The sequence below is a fragment of the Crocuta crocuta genome, unplaced genomic scaffold (assembly GCF_008692635.1).
Source record: "Crocuta crocuta isolate KB4526 unplaced genomic scaffold, BGI_CrCroc_1.0 scaffold233, whole genome shotgun sequence".
In the NCBI taxonomy this organism is placed as follows: Eukaryota; Metazoa; Chordata; class Mammalia; order Carnivora; family Hyaenidae; genus Crocuta; species Crocuta crocuta.
Window position 1 is genome coordinate 9171380 of NW_027529526.1, and position 17065 is coordinate 9188444.

The 17065-nt window shown below is 41.4% G+C and overlaps 1 protein-coding gene and 1 long non-coding RNA gene across 5 annotated transcripts in view; one reads left to right on the plus strand and one right to left on the minus strand.

Annotated features, from left to right (window-relative positions):
* IRAG1 (inositol 1,4,5-triphosphate receptor associated 1) overlaps nucleotides 1-17065 on the plus strand; it is an 80199-nt gene that overhangs the window by 46392 nt on the left and 16742 nt on the right. For all 3 annotated transcript variants that reach the window (XM_077761201.1, XM_077761200.1, XM_077761202.1), the window contains 7 exons: nucleotides 1158-1188; nucleotides 3755-3895; nucleotides 4385-4516; nucleotides 6694-6835; nucleotides 12456-12505; nucleotides 13050-13157; nucleotides 15306-15370. In XM_077761201.1, coding sequence (XP_077617327.1) covers nucleotides 1158-1188; nucleotides 3755-3895; nucleotides 4385-4516; nucleotides 6694-6835; nucleotides 12456-12505; nucleotides 13050-13157; nucleotides 15306-15370 — 669 coding nt within the window. The remainder of the gene's footprint in view (nucleotides 1-1157; nucleotides 1189-3754; nucleotides 3896-4384; nucleotides 4517-6693; nucleotides 6836-12455; nucleotides 12506-13049; nucleotides 13158-15305; nucleotides 15371-17065) is intronic.
* LOC144229183 (uncharacterized) overlaps nucleotides 1-17065 on the minus strand; it is a 75767-nt gene that overhangs the window by 509 nt on the left and 58193 nt on the right. The window contains exon 4 of one of the 2 annotated variants that reach the window (XR_013334372.1): nucleotides 1057-1171. This is a non-coding gene — a long non-coding RNA (uncharacterized LOC144229183). Of the gene's footprint in view, nucleotides 1-1056; nucleotides 1172-12428; nucleotides 12497-17065 lie in introns of those variants that run through there. The other variant, XR_013334373.1, reaches the window with a different exon arrangement.

Here is a 17065-nt window from a genome sequence, read left to right on the forward strand (position 1 = left end):
TGCCTCATCCTCACAGGAAGTCTCTCACAGTCCTTTGTCAGGGGTGAGAACCAGCCCCTTGCAGAGATAACTGACCCCTACCTTTGCTCTTGGGGTCCTTCCACACACGTCAAAGGGAGGAAGCTGTGTTTCCTGAGAATCTTATCGATGGCATGCTCTGCTGCCAAGTCTTGTGATGCTGGTAGGACCCCTCCCAGTGCTCCCAGCCCAGCACAGGAAAGGGCCCGTGCATTATTTACATTGTCTGAGTTTCAGAACAGGACTAGCTTAGTCACCAGCAAGAGAAGCAGCAGCAGAGTGAGTGTGCAGATAAAAGGATGGCTAACTGTGGGAACCCCACACGAAGAGAAACCTCGCAGAAAGACACCTCTGTGCTGTGCTGGCTGGGACTTTCTTGCCTGGTCTCTAATCCCACTCATCAGAGGAGGTTCTCACTATAGAGAGGAACTCTGGCCACTCTTTCTTACCTTGTATTCTCTGGCCCACCTGCACTCTCGTCACAACCCTCAGAGGCAGGAGGAGGGTCAGGCTTTGCACACCTGAGCAGCAACCCCAAAATTATAAAGGCTATTCAGATGTGTACAGTTTATAAAGTACATAGCACATGTATTTTCTTACCAAGTCCTCACAAGTCTGTGAGTTAGTCATAAGAATAGCTAAATCTCCTGAGTGCCTACTCAGTGTGGATATCATGTATATACAAACATGTACACATACACACATATATACATTTATACATATACATGTGTGGATGCCATACATATGTGAATATATACACACATACATTTATACACACATACATACATTATGTATGTATATACATTTATTCCTTAGAATACGCCTGCAAAGTAGATATTATTCCCATTTTACAAATGAGCAAGCTTAAATAACTTTTCCAAAGTCACAGACAGTTGAGGTGCTATTGGAAGACTGATCCCAGGATCTAATATTTTCCACCACATCGCTGTAGAAGTCAATGTCTAGGAAATATCTCATCACTATAAACCTCAAACAAAGGGTACCCTGCATCTTTCCCATCTCACCAATTCTTCTTACTTCATTTCTGGAAATACATAGTCTGCTGGTTGTTCAAAGTCACTTTTGGTTTATTTCATAGGTTGGACATAGTTCATTTGCATGTCTTTTCTTTTTCACAGTGCCCCTCCGCTCACTGAAAAGGAAGTTGAGGTAAGTGATTCCAGTGCTTTATGAAATTTAGTGTCAGGGCTTGATGGGATTTATTGAAACATTCCCTTCTGTAGCCCCTGCCCCTGACAATTTGACACAAAAATGAGAATGCATGACTGTCGGGTAATACGGACATTGAAATCAGCCCTACTGAACTGCTGAGACTCCCACCCCAAGTAGGGAATATTTTGGCAAATTTGGTCAGAGATAAGAATGTACCTGGAAATTCCACATTTCTTCAAGGATGGTTTATGTTCTTTAAAAGTATGACTTAGATGGGGCACCTGGGTGGCTCAGTCGGTTAAGCATCCGACTTCGGCTCAGGTCATGATCTCACAGTTCGTGGGTTCGAGCCCCACATCGGGCTCTGTGCTGACAGCTCAGAGCCTGGGGCCTGCTTCAGATTCTGTGTCTCCGTCTCTCTCTGACCCTCCCCTGCTCACACTGTCTCTCTTTCTCTCTCTCTCAGAAATAAATAAAACATTTAAAAAAATTTTTTTAAGTATTACTTAGATACACAAAGTTAGCTGGGAGGTGGCAGAACAGAGTCAAATTTATTTCAAAATTATTAACAGATAGTCAGATTTCAAGTTTTAAACTTTGGTCCAGAGGAATAAGGCATTTCCCTTGTGAGGATTCTAGACATAAGGAAACTTGCCCAGCCATGGTGGGAGGCTGTGCTGTCAGCTCTCCAGCCTTCCCCGATTCTTCCATTACTCCCCTTGGGACTTCCTTGTCTCTGTAGATATGCTATCCCAGTGGGTTGATGAGTGAGCTGAGAGGAATTTGTCTGCATTTCATTGTGAGGAAGGGGTAAATGGAAAAAGAGAGCACATCCCAGGTGAGGTGGTGGGGACCTCTGATGCCAGCACTAGTTTCCAAGACAATTACATTGGAACAGATGGAAGGGAGCAAAAACATGGGTGACTCCAGAATCTCTACACTCACAGGTTAGGAGGATAGGTTTTATAGTATTTATAGAATGGTTTGCCACTGATAATAAGAAAATGAACACACCCTTCCTGAGACCCAGTGGGCTGGATAAGCAGAGGAAGACAGACAATGTGAAATATCTGCCATAGATACTAGCAATTACCTTGCACACAGACATTGTTCATCACACACTCCTATCCATCCTTTCAGCCTATCCTCCAGTCAGCTCAGAGTAACAGATAGAGCAGGAATTAGAAGAAAGGAGGAAATCAAGTGATGAAATAACTTACCCAAGGCCCCAGACCCAGCACTTAGTAGAACTAACACTGGCACCCAAATATTCCAACTGAATTCAGGACTCTTTATATCACACTTCAATGAAGGGGGAAAACCCAGGTATAGAAAACTAAACATTAAGCATGACTGGACTGAGGTTTGGGTTGCACAGAGAATCCCCACCCACTGACATTGGTGAAGACAGGCTGTGGGTGGTTTGTTTAATGGCTGACTTCTGTACTCAGATGTATGCTGACACAATCAGTGCTCAGTATGGTGAAAGTAGCACAGGTTTTGAAATCAAATAGTCTAAGGTTGAATCCTAGCTCTATTACTTGTGTCACCTTGAACAAGTTAATGACCTCTCTGGTCTCAGTCTCTTTACCCATTGAATGGACATAACAGTTCCTATTGCAAAGGCTTTTTGTGGTGCTAAATGAGCCAAGGTATGCAGAACTCACAGCAGTGCTAGCATATAGTAGATGCCCAATGAGGAGTAGCTTTCAATAGTGCCATCGTTGTTGTCATTGGGTCAGTTCAAGGCCTTCAATTCTCTGTATGGAGATGTCTACCCACCATGGGCCATATCATATGAACTTCAGAAGCTCAGACAGAGTTAGCTTACCCCAAGGGTATAAATCTGCTATCTCTTGACTCAGGGCAAATGAAGGCCATGGCTTCCTGTATAGTCCATCTGTCTATTTCTCCTCCTCAGTAGTTTCCTATTATACAGGAATTTTGTGTTTGCTCAAAGCACCTTGCAAAGTTTCATTCATGCATCCTGCATTTTTGGCATGAAATATTTGTTCCAGAACACTTTTCCTAACAGAATCATACCTGGCCTTATTTAATCTCCTGGCACCTTCTTAAAGCTACTTTCCACATAGGATTTGTAAAACTTAGGCAAGATGCTGGTTGAAGTTTGCCTTAAGTAAACATGTCTTACATTTTAAATACAGTTTCTTTAAATACAGTGGCTCTATGCAAAACTTCCAAAATGGACATCCAATAAATCCTACTATTTATCCAAATTGCTTACACAATCAGCTGAGTTTACCTAAACCTAAATAAATACAGGATATTATTTTCTTGAAATTCAGGAAAAAGCAAAGTGTTATTCTCTTATTTTTCAGTAAAATCTGTTTGGTCTTCTGGTCCTGGAAAGAACCTAGCATGGACCTCAGGTTACTATTTCTTTTGTGCAGTTTACTGTGAAGGAGAGTTTCACGTATACATGGCTGCTTTAGTGACTGGTTCCAGGAGCTGCTGTAATATGCTTGTGCAAGAAACAGACCTGTGACTTTATTCCCTGTAATAACTCCTCCTAGTGCTTCTCCCACACTCTTGTTCCCAACAGAACGTGTTTGTACAACTGTCCTTGGCCTTTAGAAATGACAGCTACACTCTGGAATCTAGAATTAACCAGGCTGAAAGGGAACGCAACCTGACTGAAGAGAACACAGAGAAGGAACTGGAAAACTTCAAAGCTTCCATTACGGTAATTATAGAGCCTGATGGGAGAATCCTTAGAGGAGGGACTGTCTACTAGGGCTATGCCAGGCGTCCTGCTTTTCTAAGTCACCAAGTAGAGTATTCTGACATGAGAAATCAGGCCAAGGCTCTGAGCCAGATAGAGTCTTTCTCAGAGAGCTGAGAGGAACTGAGGCAGAGAGCTAAAGGCCTGTTTACCTCAGGGCTGTGGGTAAGGCCTCTGAACTCTTAGCAGCTTCTCAGGAGAAGTCTAGGTGACCTGGGACGACAAAGGGAGCATCTTGGGGACTAGAGATCTGGATGTGATTCCCTTCTTTCAGGCTAGCCACATATAGAGTATCTATACTGGGATTCTCCAATCCCCAGAAGAAGGTGTAGTCCTAGCCTTGCAGAGACCACTCCTTTCAGCCGGCATGGGGAACAGGGTTCATTGTGACAGCTCAAGTCAAGTCTTGGTATGTGAGGACCCCAAGTGATGTTCCTTCTCACTTCCCAGTCCTCAGCTTCACTATGGCACCACTGTGAGCACCGGGAGACCTACCAGAAACTGCTGGAAGATATTGCGGTCCTGCACCGCTTGGCTGCCCGCCTTTCCAGCAGAGCTGAGATGGTGGGGGCTGTCCGCCAGGTAAGCCTCTTCAGCTTCCAGCCCTCTGACTAGCTCTGCTCTGTCCACAGTAACTAGAGCAATATTGTAAGCAGTGACCATAATAGATACCAGTTATCAATGGCTTACTCTGTGCCAGACATCTGTACATTACTATGTTTTACTAAGAGTATTTTTGGTGGACCACTAAACCCTTGAGTTGTTCCTTGGTAAAAGCTTTCTGTGAACATGTAAGTAAGGGAACTGCTGCATACTACCATCCTTTCTTGGATATTTCTAATACGTATTGGTACCATCAAGGCTTTAAGAAAGCCTATACTGAAGAAGCCTGTTTAATTTTTACCTGTGTGTTTCCCTAATGTATTTGGCTGAAGAACCATAAAATACCTATTTCCTCCTAAAATATCTATTCAACTCCCATGGAACTAGTATTTGGCAAACATGCTTTAGGAAAAACTTCTTTGTTTCGTTTAAGCCTCCCAATAACCCTGTAAATATCCTTTCCCCACCAATGAAGATATGAGGCTTCAGAAAGGTAACAACACCAGTGAATGGCAGAGCTGGAATGCAAGCCAAGATCTGGCTCCCTCTCAGCCACTTTGAAGTCCTAAAGCACATATAGGGCACTGCCCTGGTCCAGGATGGTGTTGTGGGATCCGACTGCCTGAGGCCTTATCTTGGCTACACCAGGATTCACTGTGTGATCTCAGGCCAGATACTGAGCTCTCTGTGTTCCAACTTCTCCAACCAATGAGGATGATGACAGTATCTGCCACATAGGGTTACTGTAATACTTGCAATGCACCTAGTTTCTAGTACACTGTTTCTAGGACAATGCTCCCCTGTCCTGATACATTGGTTGCATTAGTAGGGTGTTCCTAGCATAGAGCCCACAGCAGTCCTTATAGAATGAAGGAAGGATAAGCCAGTGGGCTGCCCCACCCCTGTGTTCTTCCGGGGATAGGACACCTGACTCAGCAGCTCACTCAGGAAGTTATTCTGGCTGGGGAAAGCAACAAAGGGAGAGCTCAAGGGAAGTGGCTGGTCCCAGCTCCTGGCTTCAGGGAACTTTTCCAGGGAATACTCACTGAGTATGTCCTGCTGTGGCCAGCAGGCCCTGGGCTAGGCTCACTGAGGGATCCGAGGAGGATAAGCAAGGGAAACTCTTTCTCATTCTGTACAGCCCTCTCAAACGTGTTCTTGGCCCATGTGCTGCTAATGGCAGTCCCCAGCCTTCTCCACATGGCTTTCCCACCCCTAACTTGCATGTCTTCCATGTTGGTCCTCATCTTTCACTCTGGTCCTACCAGACTGGTCCTGGCACTTGTCCTCTCTTTCCTAGTTGCATTCACTGCCACCAGTCTCACCCCCGCAGTCTAGGTTCCACTGGTGAGCTATGTCACTCCCTCACCATAAGACATTTGATGGCTCTTTTCCTTCAGAAAAAGCCCAAATTCCTTAGTCTTGCATTCCAGATCCTTCACAACCCAGCCCTAACTACCCTTTCTTGTTGAAAACAAACCCAATTGCTTGCAGATTTCTATGTAAGTAGGATGACCTGTACTCTGCTTGTTTTCCAGGCAATCCTGACATGTACCTACTGTCCCAGCATATTTCTTTAAGTTTTTTTTAAAGTAGGCTCCACCCCTAACATGGAACTTGAACTCACAATCTCGAGATCGAGAGTTGCATACTCTACCAACTGAGCCCAACATAATTTGTAATAGCACCCTTTTCACTCTGCAAAGACTTCTGTCTGAGGGATAGATCCTCACCTAGGTACAAACCCTGTACCTGATGTCCTGCCTCTGAACCTTTATTCTTGGAGTCCCTTGGCCCGAATCTTTTTGTCCCTCCTACCTATGTCTATATGCCCAGATGCTGCCCACACCCTACATCCACTTCACTCTACCTCCAGGAAGACCCCCTGACCCATTCTTTCCATAGAGAGGACTTTTCCACCTCTCATCTCCTTAGGATTGTGGCTGTGCTTGTTCTTGTCCTCCCTGAGTGCAAGTGCCTAAATCTTCCTCTCAGCTCACGTCACAGACAGCAAAATCTTACAGGGCAGAGTCACATCTAAGATTGGTCCCTGTATCCTTTTGATTGTCCCAGCCCAGAGCCTAGCTCAGAGAAAGCAAGTGCCAACAAGCCTTTCCTCCAACTTCCTTGTGTGCTCATGCTCTCCTTCCCTGCAGGAAAAACGCATGTCAAAGGCAACAGAGGTAATGATGCAGTATGTGGAGAATCTGAAGAGGACATATGAGAAGGACCATGCAGAGCTCATGGAGTTTAAAAAACTTGCAAATCAGAATTCAAGCCGCAGCTGCGGCCCATCTGGTAAGAAACTGGGCTCTTGCCCCATCTTGGCCTTGCAGTGTGGGTCCCTGATAGCTCTAGGCCAGGATCACATCTATAAGTACAGCCCAAGGACATGCTTCTAGTTGAATAAGGTTCATTTTCCCTGTCCAGTGCTGCCCATAGGGGCCTCACAGCAGCTGCTCCAGTGAGCCTAGAGGCCTGGAACCAGAAAATAGGAGTCCCAAAGCAACTCCTGACACAATTAACCACAGCAGTTGACCACTGATGTGAAGCCCACAGGCTGCGAGAGTTCACTCTAATTTATGAGAATGACAGACCTCAGACCCTGTAGTTTTTGTGCTTTGGGCCCAACACATACAAAGGAATTTGAGCTTTATCCTAGAAAGCGATAGGGATCAACCAAAGATATTAGTCAGGGAAATGACATGATCACTTATGGAGTTCAGAACATTCCCTCTGATTACAGTGTGGCAGTTACATTACTGGGGTAGACCCAGAGACAGGGAAACCCACAAAACTGCTATTGCAATAGTCCAGGTAAGGGATGAGTCTGGGCAGTGGGGGTGGCATGAGGGCCTGGCTAAAGGAGACACTATTGAGATAAATAGCATATTTATGGGCAAGTATTTCAAAGAAATAGTCTTTTTTTAAAAAATGTTCTACACAATTGCTATAGGAGCACAGAGGTGTTTCTGCTTGAAGGAATCAAGGAAAGTTTTATAGAAGGACAGTATCTGGTCAGTGTTTCAAAGTAAAAATAGTAGTTCTCTAGGCAAGATGGGGAGATATCTTCCAGGTAGAGGAAACAGCATGTGCAGAGATGTAGGGCTGGGATGGAAAGACCACGAAACAAAAGAGGTAAATGTGGTTGGAGTGTGATGATGACAGGTTCAAGGTAAGACTTGGTAGGCCAGGGCCACATGCCAGGCCATGCTAATAATTTGGGCCTTTGTCCTTAAGGCAATGAGGAGGCACTGGTGAGTTTATGGAATGTCAGATTCTATTTTTAGAAGATTTCTCTGACTTCAGAGCAGGCAATACATTAGGAGCATATAGACACTGATGTCTAAAGAGACAATTTAGAAAGCACTGGCAGCAGTCCAAGACGAGGAGGACAGTGACTTGGACCAGGATCTCTGCTTGGGAGCTGTCAGGGTTTGGGCTCTGGTTGATGAGGATGGGGCTAGCAGAAGAAAACAAACCTTTTAGTGACAGGAATCCCTTTGGAATGCAAACATCCGGGTTACCAAGAGCAGGAGGAGGGAAAGTATAACAGATGGAGAAACCTTTATAAACAGGAGGTTTCATAAGTTTCCTGGGGAATATCAGTGACACTTTCCAGAGTCCAAAAGCAGTATACACATGCTCCAGACTGTCTGCTTTCGATCTTGACAGCAAACTACTGACCCACAAGCATCTGGGCTTATAGCAAACTGCTCTCTGTCAGTGTTGGGAGTTGGGGAAGTTGCCACCAAAGAAATTCTAATATATGGGTTCTTGCATTATTGTCCTGGAAGGTGCAAGGTCTCCTGTAAACTGCTTTATCCAGGATTTATAGAATGAGCAGTTACACATTCATTCATCCTAAAGACATTTACTGAGCACCTTTGATGTGCCCCCACATGATACTGAAATATAGAAATAAAGGGAGATGGTAGCTGAGTCTCAAATGGTGAATAAGTGTTTTTCAGACATTTGTTCCCACTCCATTGTTTTTCAGCCTGGGCTGGGGTAGAGGAGCCAGCATCCACCTAACAGGTGTGTTTATTGGATACTCTATGACCATTCCCTAATAATATTTGCTTTTAAGCCTTTACATGACTACTGGCAATCTTTGTATATGTCTGAGACTCTGAATACTACAGTGAAATAAAAATATCTCTGATTTAAAGAAAGGTGCTATGCATTAAAAAAATAACATCAGTTATTTTTTTCTGAATATGAAACATGGTGATTATCTACATTTTGAATTATTTCCTTAAGATGGATTTATGGAAGTATAAATACTAGCTTGGGGGAAAGAAGACTTTATAAGGCTCTTCAAGCAAACTCTTTTCAAACAATCCATTGATATTTCCATGTAACGAGTAACAATAATGCTCAGTTCATTGTGCCATTGACATTCTTGTCCTTTCCTTTAAAAATATTTTTGACTTTGATGGTCCAAGATTATGTCTCATCTCATAGTCTGAATTTGTATTTTTGACCTTTTCAAATGTTTTTTGGACATTTGTATTTCTACTTTTGTAAATCATCTAATTATTTCTTTTGCCTACTTATAAGATTACTATTTAATTAATTTATATGAATGCTTCAATATATAAAAAAAATGTTTTCTGGTTCTGCTATTTTGGTTGACTGAAAAACTTGAAACCTCCTTGACCACAAGTGCTTAGACATTTCTGCTGGATAAAATAAAGCAAACATTAGTCTAAAAGAATAGCTGAATCCACAGGAAAAGAAGTGGAAATACTCAGATACAAGAAAAGAAAACAGAACTGAAAACTGCAGCTTCCTTGGGTACAAGAGTCAGCTTCAATCATCTCAGTGCTGGGCTTTTGCACTTGAATGCAATCTGAGATGAAGTCTTAGACACTCATGACAGAGTTGACTATGAGACTCCCATAGAAAATTAAAATTTTCCAAAAACTGCATCTTTAGATAGAACTTGAACAAGAAAAAACACTCCCCAAACAGCATAGACACAAATTAAGGAAGTCTGTTTCAACCTGTAGTAGGAAGTGTGTTTCATTCTGTGGTAGGAAAAAATACTTTCTCCTTTCTCGTAGGAAAAGTGTATGCCATGACAGAAGTTGTGATGCAATATGCAAAGAATCTGAAAAGAACATCACAGTGATTCCTGTAGGGACACTGTCAGAAACAAACATAAAGCCACCCTGGAGATGCACACCCTTCACCCAAGACATACAAGATTCCTCTCACTGAAACCTCACTGAAGATAATTTTACAGTATAGAATTATAAAACACATAAGAAAACCATCCACCTTGAACAAGAATCATCAGACACACTAAACAACAGTATTATATCCTAAGGATTGCAGAAAATAAAACAATCTGATAATTTTTAAAAGATATTTTTAAAATTGTTAGAGGCATCAAAAAATGAATCAGAAACATGAGAATAAGTTACAATTATCAAGAAAAGAATAAAATAATAAAAATTTTAAAAAGCACTCCTAGAAATTAGGAAATGAGGAATGGAAATTAAAAGCTCAGTAGATTAGATATAGTAGGTACTGCAGTGGAGGTGGTTACTATAGTGGAGATGCCAGATCTTCTCCTTTCGGGCACACCTCTCCCAAGTTAGGTGATGCCATGTTAGGTGAATGGCATGTGATCTGGCAAATAAATTGTGAGCAGAAGGATATGTGTCACCTTTGAGCTGAGGCCTTTAAGAAACTAGTGTGTAATTTGTCCTATATTTCTTCTTCTTCACATGACAACCACCACTGTTTCAGAATAGTAGAAGATCCATTAGTCTGAATCCACAGTGAGGATATGCACAGCGGAGCCTGCTGCCAACTCTGAAGCAAATGGACATAAATAAATAAAGCTTTATTGTTATAAGCCACTAAGACTTGGGGGTTGTTTATTATGGTAGCATAACCAAGTTTATTGGTGCAACATTTAAATCAGATTGGCCACAGTTGAGGACAAAGATTAGTTAACTGAATAAAGATTTGAGAAAGTTACCCAAAATGCAGTTCAGAGGGATAAGTTACTTAAAAATATGAAAGAAGGCAGACAGCCTCTGCTCTGCTATCCTGCCCATGGTTCCTTTGTAGTATATTTAATAAACTTCTATCTCCTTTAAAAAATACTAAAGAAATGTTAAAAGATATTATAAAATATGGGATACAGAGTATAAAATGATAAAGTTCCAAATATATTTATTATCAGATCCACAAGAAGAGAATGGGAGAAAGTATGCAAAAAGATTTTCCAGAATCTGAGAATTTTTCAGAACTAAAGAAAGACACATACCATTGGATTAAGAAAGCACAGTGAATTCAAAGTAGAAGAGATAAAAACAGATAGACGATGAAGTAAAAATTTTAAAACTAACCAGAGAGAGAAGACAGAGGATTTACAAAAGATGGATAAATCTGACTAGCAACGGAGACACCAAAAGACAATGAAGTAAAAGTCTCCAAGGAGCTGACAGAAATAACTGTCCACCTAGAGAAAACAGGGCCAGATAAACTATATGCTATCTTACAGGCCTGGTAAGATATTTTGAGACAACTCAGAAAGTTTACCTCTTACAGACCCTTGCCAAAAGAACAGCTAATCGGTGTGCTTAGGAAAGGATAAAATCGAGACCAAAAGAAAGGAGTAGGATGCAAGAAGTAACGGTGATCAGACATTTGTGAATGTGGGTAAATCTAAACAAGCATTCAATGTAGAAAACAATAATAATAATAATATGGGACTACAAAAACAAAGTGAAACAAAACTACTGAAAAGCAATAATTTGAAATTTGAGGGAGTTGTTGTTTTAAGGTCTAATTAGGAAAAGAATAGAAATCATGATTAATTTAAAATTTTAACGTCATGTAATATGAGGGTGCCTGGGTGGCTCAGTCAGTGAAGCATCTGACTCTTGATTTTGGCTTAGGTCATGATCCTAGGATCATGGGATTGATCCCCACATCAGGCTCTGTGCTGTGCATGGAGTCTGCTTAAGATTCTCTCTCTCCTGTCCCTCTCCAACACTCATGTCCTCTCTCTCTTAAGTAAGTAAGTAAATAAATAAATAAAGTCACATAATATGTTATAAATTTAAGTGGGCACACTAAAGATTAGAACTAAAATGCATAACTTCTATACCAACGTGCAGGCTGGGAGGGGTGGTAAGGAAAAAAAATCAATGAAGTGAGGTAAAGAGAAAAACGGGGAAAAATTAGCTATGTGCTTTTTAAGAGACACACCTAAAATACATGGACATGAGGGATAAACAGATATACAAACTAGATGATATTGGTCAAACTGAAACTGAATTGAGCTTTCAAAAACCTTTCTCTGCACATATTGGTGTTTTCTGGTGACAGTATTATCCAGATGTGGTGAAAAATATTTTATGTAAATTATATCATTTAATGTATGTACTAAGGATATGAAAATCTGAGATGCTGGTTTCCTTTGTTCCAAATTATTTTATAGATGACTTATTAAAACTAGTTTGTCAACAAGTTTCCATTCTTTACTGACACCACACCTTCCTTGCTCATAATTTCCCTGACTGCACGTCCCTTAATGAGGAAGAAATGACCCAAAAGCCTTGGTATTGCTATGAGTGGTTTTTCACATATTTACCAGTTCACTACCAGAGACTGTGCAGTGGTGTCAGGTGGATATCAGAAGTCCAAGATGGGCTTCTCATGAATGCAGAGGAATTAGGGTAAAAATTCTGTCTAGAAAAGTCCCACTCTACAGATAATTGTCTCAGAGGGTGGTGTGAAATTCAGTGTTTCCAACACGTAGGCTCTTAAGATATCCCTTGAGGGCGAGTTCTGACCAATTAATATCTCAGCTTAGTTTCTGGCTATCCATTTTCTACTGGAGCCTACTCTGAAAACTTACCTGAGTTCTCTTCTCTGTTCCTTCTTGCTGCAGAAGATGGGGTCCCTCGAACAGCGCGGTCCATGTCCCTCACACTGGGAAAGGTATGCATGTTCAAGGAATACCAGGGCTCCCAAGGGGATTACAACAGAAGTTTCCACAGTCACCCAGAAAGTCATTTATGCTTGGATCTACAGGTGCCAGAGAACCTCTGGACAGGGTCTCTAATTCAGCTTACCACACTTGCTAGATCATCCTTCAACCTTCTCTTGCTCATGGTTTCCCTGACTGTACCATCCCCCAAAGGAATATGAAATGATGAATAAACCTTGGTATTTCTATCCTTTTTATGCACTATCAGGGTGTTACCCAGACTGGGGGTCATTTCCTTTCCATTTCTTCAGGATATAATCTTAAATAAGAACATGTTGAGAAATCACTCACCACTAACAGAAAACTTGGGTCAACTCTGGCCACTCTCCACACCAACCCCCAACACCATAACCAACCCAAAGCCAAAATATACAGTGAATGTTAATTGCAACATTAGGAACTAGTAGGCATTTTCCAGGCCTTTCGAACTGGAAAGTTCGAACATGGATGCTGCTCCCTCCATGACAGTGGGCCTGGTCACTTCTCTTCCCACAGAACATGCCCCGCCGGAGGGTCAGTGTTGCAGTGGTTCCCAAGTTTAATGCCCTGAACATGCCTGGCCAATCTTCCAGCGCATCACCCATCCCCTCCTTACCAGCCCTGGTGAGTATAATGATGCCTACCTCCCAGCCTCTTCAACCTCTCCCTCAGGGTCACTACTATGCGGGGTGGCCTAGGTGGGGCAGGATCAAAAAGGAGAGGAAATTCCCAGCACAGATTCTACAGTATGGGCTCAAAAAGCCAGCATAGACCAAGCCCCATGTCTTCCACTGCCCTGAGTAGAAGACTCGGTACTCTTTGAGCAAGGTGCAGGCAGCTCAAAGAGTATTCTTTGCAAATGATATTTCTTTCCATGTTTGAGCCACAATCCTCTAAGGTGGGTATGGTGTTTTTCTTCCATTCTGCAATGGGTTTAAATACCTGAAGGTTGTATTGTGTAGTAAGTGTTAGGGCTGAGCTTTTAACCCTAGGCTTTCTGATTCCAGGGCCTGAGTTCTTAAACCCAGTGTCATTCTGCATCAATTCACTGCAGCACTAAGAAATGAAACTACTGGAATGTCATTTAGTAAGAGATTGATTAAATATACATAGCCCTAAAAGGGGTTCTTATGCAGTGAAAAATAACATGAAAAATGTCCATAATTTATTATTAATAAAAAGGAATTTAAAAACAGTATATACAGTAGAATTCCGTTTTGTAGGGTATTTTTTAAAAGAAGTATATTTTCTATGTGTAGACATGGCGAATTCTGGAGGAATGTATGTAAAACTATTAATAATTGTTATCTCTGGGTAATGATAAAACCACAGGTGCTTTTTATTTTTTTCTTGATGCCTTTTTATATTTCTATAATAAGAATCTATTGCTACTAATCAGAAAAAATTCATTTCAGTTGTTTTAAACATACACAGTTCCTTTATAACAAAATATTTTCTACATCCAGGCTTTTGTGGATTTGATTATTATTATCTAAAACTCTTCTAATTCTTTCTTCAGTTGCTTCTCTATTCTGTGTCCATGACTAGCACTACTCTATAAGGGAACAATCGGATTGTGTAAGCAATAGGTGAAATAGATTTGAGCTCTGTTAGGCCAATAGGTAGCAGTAGCTTCTTTCAGCTCTTTTTTAGTCATCTATGAAATTAACCTAAACTCCCAAATCACCCACTAAAACAAAGCAACCTAAAAAAATTTTTTTAAAGAACCTTAGAGAAGGCCAGTTAGTGTGTTTAATAGACCTATTTCTGGTACTATACTAAATGTAAGAATATGTTTTCTAAACATACAGTTGACTCGTGAACAATGCAGGGGTTAGGAACACCTACCTCCATGCAGTTGAAAACCCGTATATAACTGCTGATCCCCCCCCAAAACTACTGATGATCAGAAGCCATAATTACCAATAACATAAAAAGTCAATTAGCACATATTCTGCATGTTATATGTATTATATACTGTATTCTTATAATAAAGTGAGCTAGAGAAAAGAAAATGTTAAGAAAATCATAAGGAAGAGAAAATACATTTATGTTACTGTACTTTATTTATAGAAAAAAAATCTGAATAAGTGGACCTGTGTAGTTCAAACCCATGTTGTTTAAGGGTCAACTGCATATTCCTTTAGGCTAAAAGTTGGCAACCAGGGATATGCATTAAAATCACACAAGGTACTTCTAAAACATTGCCCAGGCCTCACCCCAAGATTCTGAATTGGATCAGTACTTTAAAAATCTCCCCCAGGTGATTCTAAGGTACAGCCAGAATTGAAAACCATTTCTTAAACCAAATCCATTAAAACAAAACTGTGGTAGTCCTAGGGAATTTATTATAAAGACATTTCTGATGGCTTGGGGTTTTAGTAATGACAGGGATCTCTTGAGGATTGTGCTTGGAGCTACATCTCCAGGGCAGTAATGGGCCTGTGTTTGTAGGAGGCCTGCTGGTTTTTAGTCCAAGTCAGTAAACAATGGACTAAGAAGAACTGATGGCTCCCCTTCCAAAGGGAGCCTCAAGATGTAAATTATTCACTCACAGAAACTTGGAAGAGGGAAAGGAAAAGGTGCAAGTTGCATGGGCCTCAGGGGGCACTAAGGAATGGAGCCCAATGGCTGGGCTTGATGCAGATTAGAAAGCAGGGGGAAAGAGGTAGGATGGAAGCATCCCCTTCCCAGCTTTATCAGAGACCTAGCACCTCTAGCTTTTTCCTTCCTAGCTGATCTTCAATTGCCTGTCTCCTATTTTTCATTCAGTCAGAATCACCCAATGGGAAAGGCAACCTACCTGTCACTTCAGCACTGCCTGCACTTTTGGAAAAGTAAGTTTGTTGATTTTCCTCTTAACTTTGGGGATCTTTGAGGAAATTTTCCCTAACTCACCTTTCCTCCTATACTTTACTCCCAAAATATGATGAAAAGAAAATTAAGTTCTGAGGGAACTGAGTGGCACTCTGAGACCCACAGAGATGTCAGAGTCAGTTTGCAATTTGGACCAGGAAGATGCTATAGCTGAGTCCAAGTGTACCTCAATCTCAGAAGAGCCCAGAGGAGATGGAAACCTCCTCTTTTGGTTAGAATTCTTTGGGCTGCAGATACAAGAAAGCCCCAACTCAAAGGGGCTTTAAAAGTAAGTCCAGAGATAGATCTTTTCCAGGTGCGGTACAGCAGGGCCCCTCTCAGCCTCTACAATTTCCTTGCTTCTGCTCACTTTGTATGTTGACTTCATCAGCAAGCTTGTGGCAATACTTATTTTCAGGTATTCCATCCAGACATGAAATATTTAGAACAGGACTATCTGTCCTCATGCTTCTTTTTTATGAACAAACCCAGAAACTTTTTTTAAGTCTTCCTTAGTAAATTTGGAACAAGGTCCCTTCCTAAACCAAACACAGCCTTTGGGAATGGGATTGCTATCATGGGCTTAAATGGTACCCTGGAGATGGGGACAGAGGATCAGCTTCCCATGAAGCAAGATGGCTCTGTGAAGAACAGTAAATTCCGGATCAAAATCACACTGCTGTTAGGAAGTAGGTAGGTGAGTGAATACTGGATTGGCAATGAATAGTGTCTGTTCTGCTTAATTTTTCTAGGCATCTATGCAATTTTCAGGTCTTTTCATCCTCAGTCAGAGCAAGGCAGGCTGTTTCTACACACTCAGAAGAGTTTATAACTTACTTTTCAAATTCTTTCATTTGCTTGCTAGGAAACATCTGGATCACAGCTGTCACCTCTCAGAACTTTTCCCCTTGTGTCTTTTCTCACTTGGTATAACATACACCTTTATTCTTCCTTCTTCTTTGCCTTAAGACAGCTTTAGTCCTTCATTTTTCATTGCTGTTAGAATTGTTTTGCTTGATCTGGCAAGGAAAGTCTATGTTGCGCCCCTTTTCATTATAGGTAACCTCTCAAGCTCCCCACTCCAGACTCAGACTATTTTGCTCACCTCTCAGTATATGCAACCACCAACCTATCACTCCATAATGACTTATCCCATTTTAGGCTTGAAGCTTGTGGAAGAACTTCTCACTTTGATACCTTACCCTGTATAAGCTTACAGTTCCTTCATGTTGCATAGAGTATTTTTGTTTGTTTCTTTCTTTCCTTGGCTTCTTGATCATTACAAAGAAATTATAAAGAGATGACAAACTAACAGCCATATGGAAGTAACCAAGGAAACTTGACAAGTTTCTGTAGAGTCATAATGTCTACTCCATGATCTCTGAATCTCTCTAGAAATGGTCACTTGATGCCCGGAGTGAGAGGCACACAAAATTCTTCCTTCCAATCCTGCCTTTGGATACACGAACCCCTTCTCCAGAAGAGCCACAAACAAGGCTCTCCATTCTTGGCCTACTGAATTAACCAAGGCAAAAGATCTATGTCCTAACTCTGAAACAGACTCTAATCATGATGGATCAGGACCTAGACTTGCAGAACTATTGCTCAGGCCAGCTGAGAGCTTTGATCTGAGGCAGTGGAGATCATCAAGAACCTGAGCTATCCTTGGTAGGAGA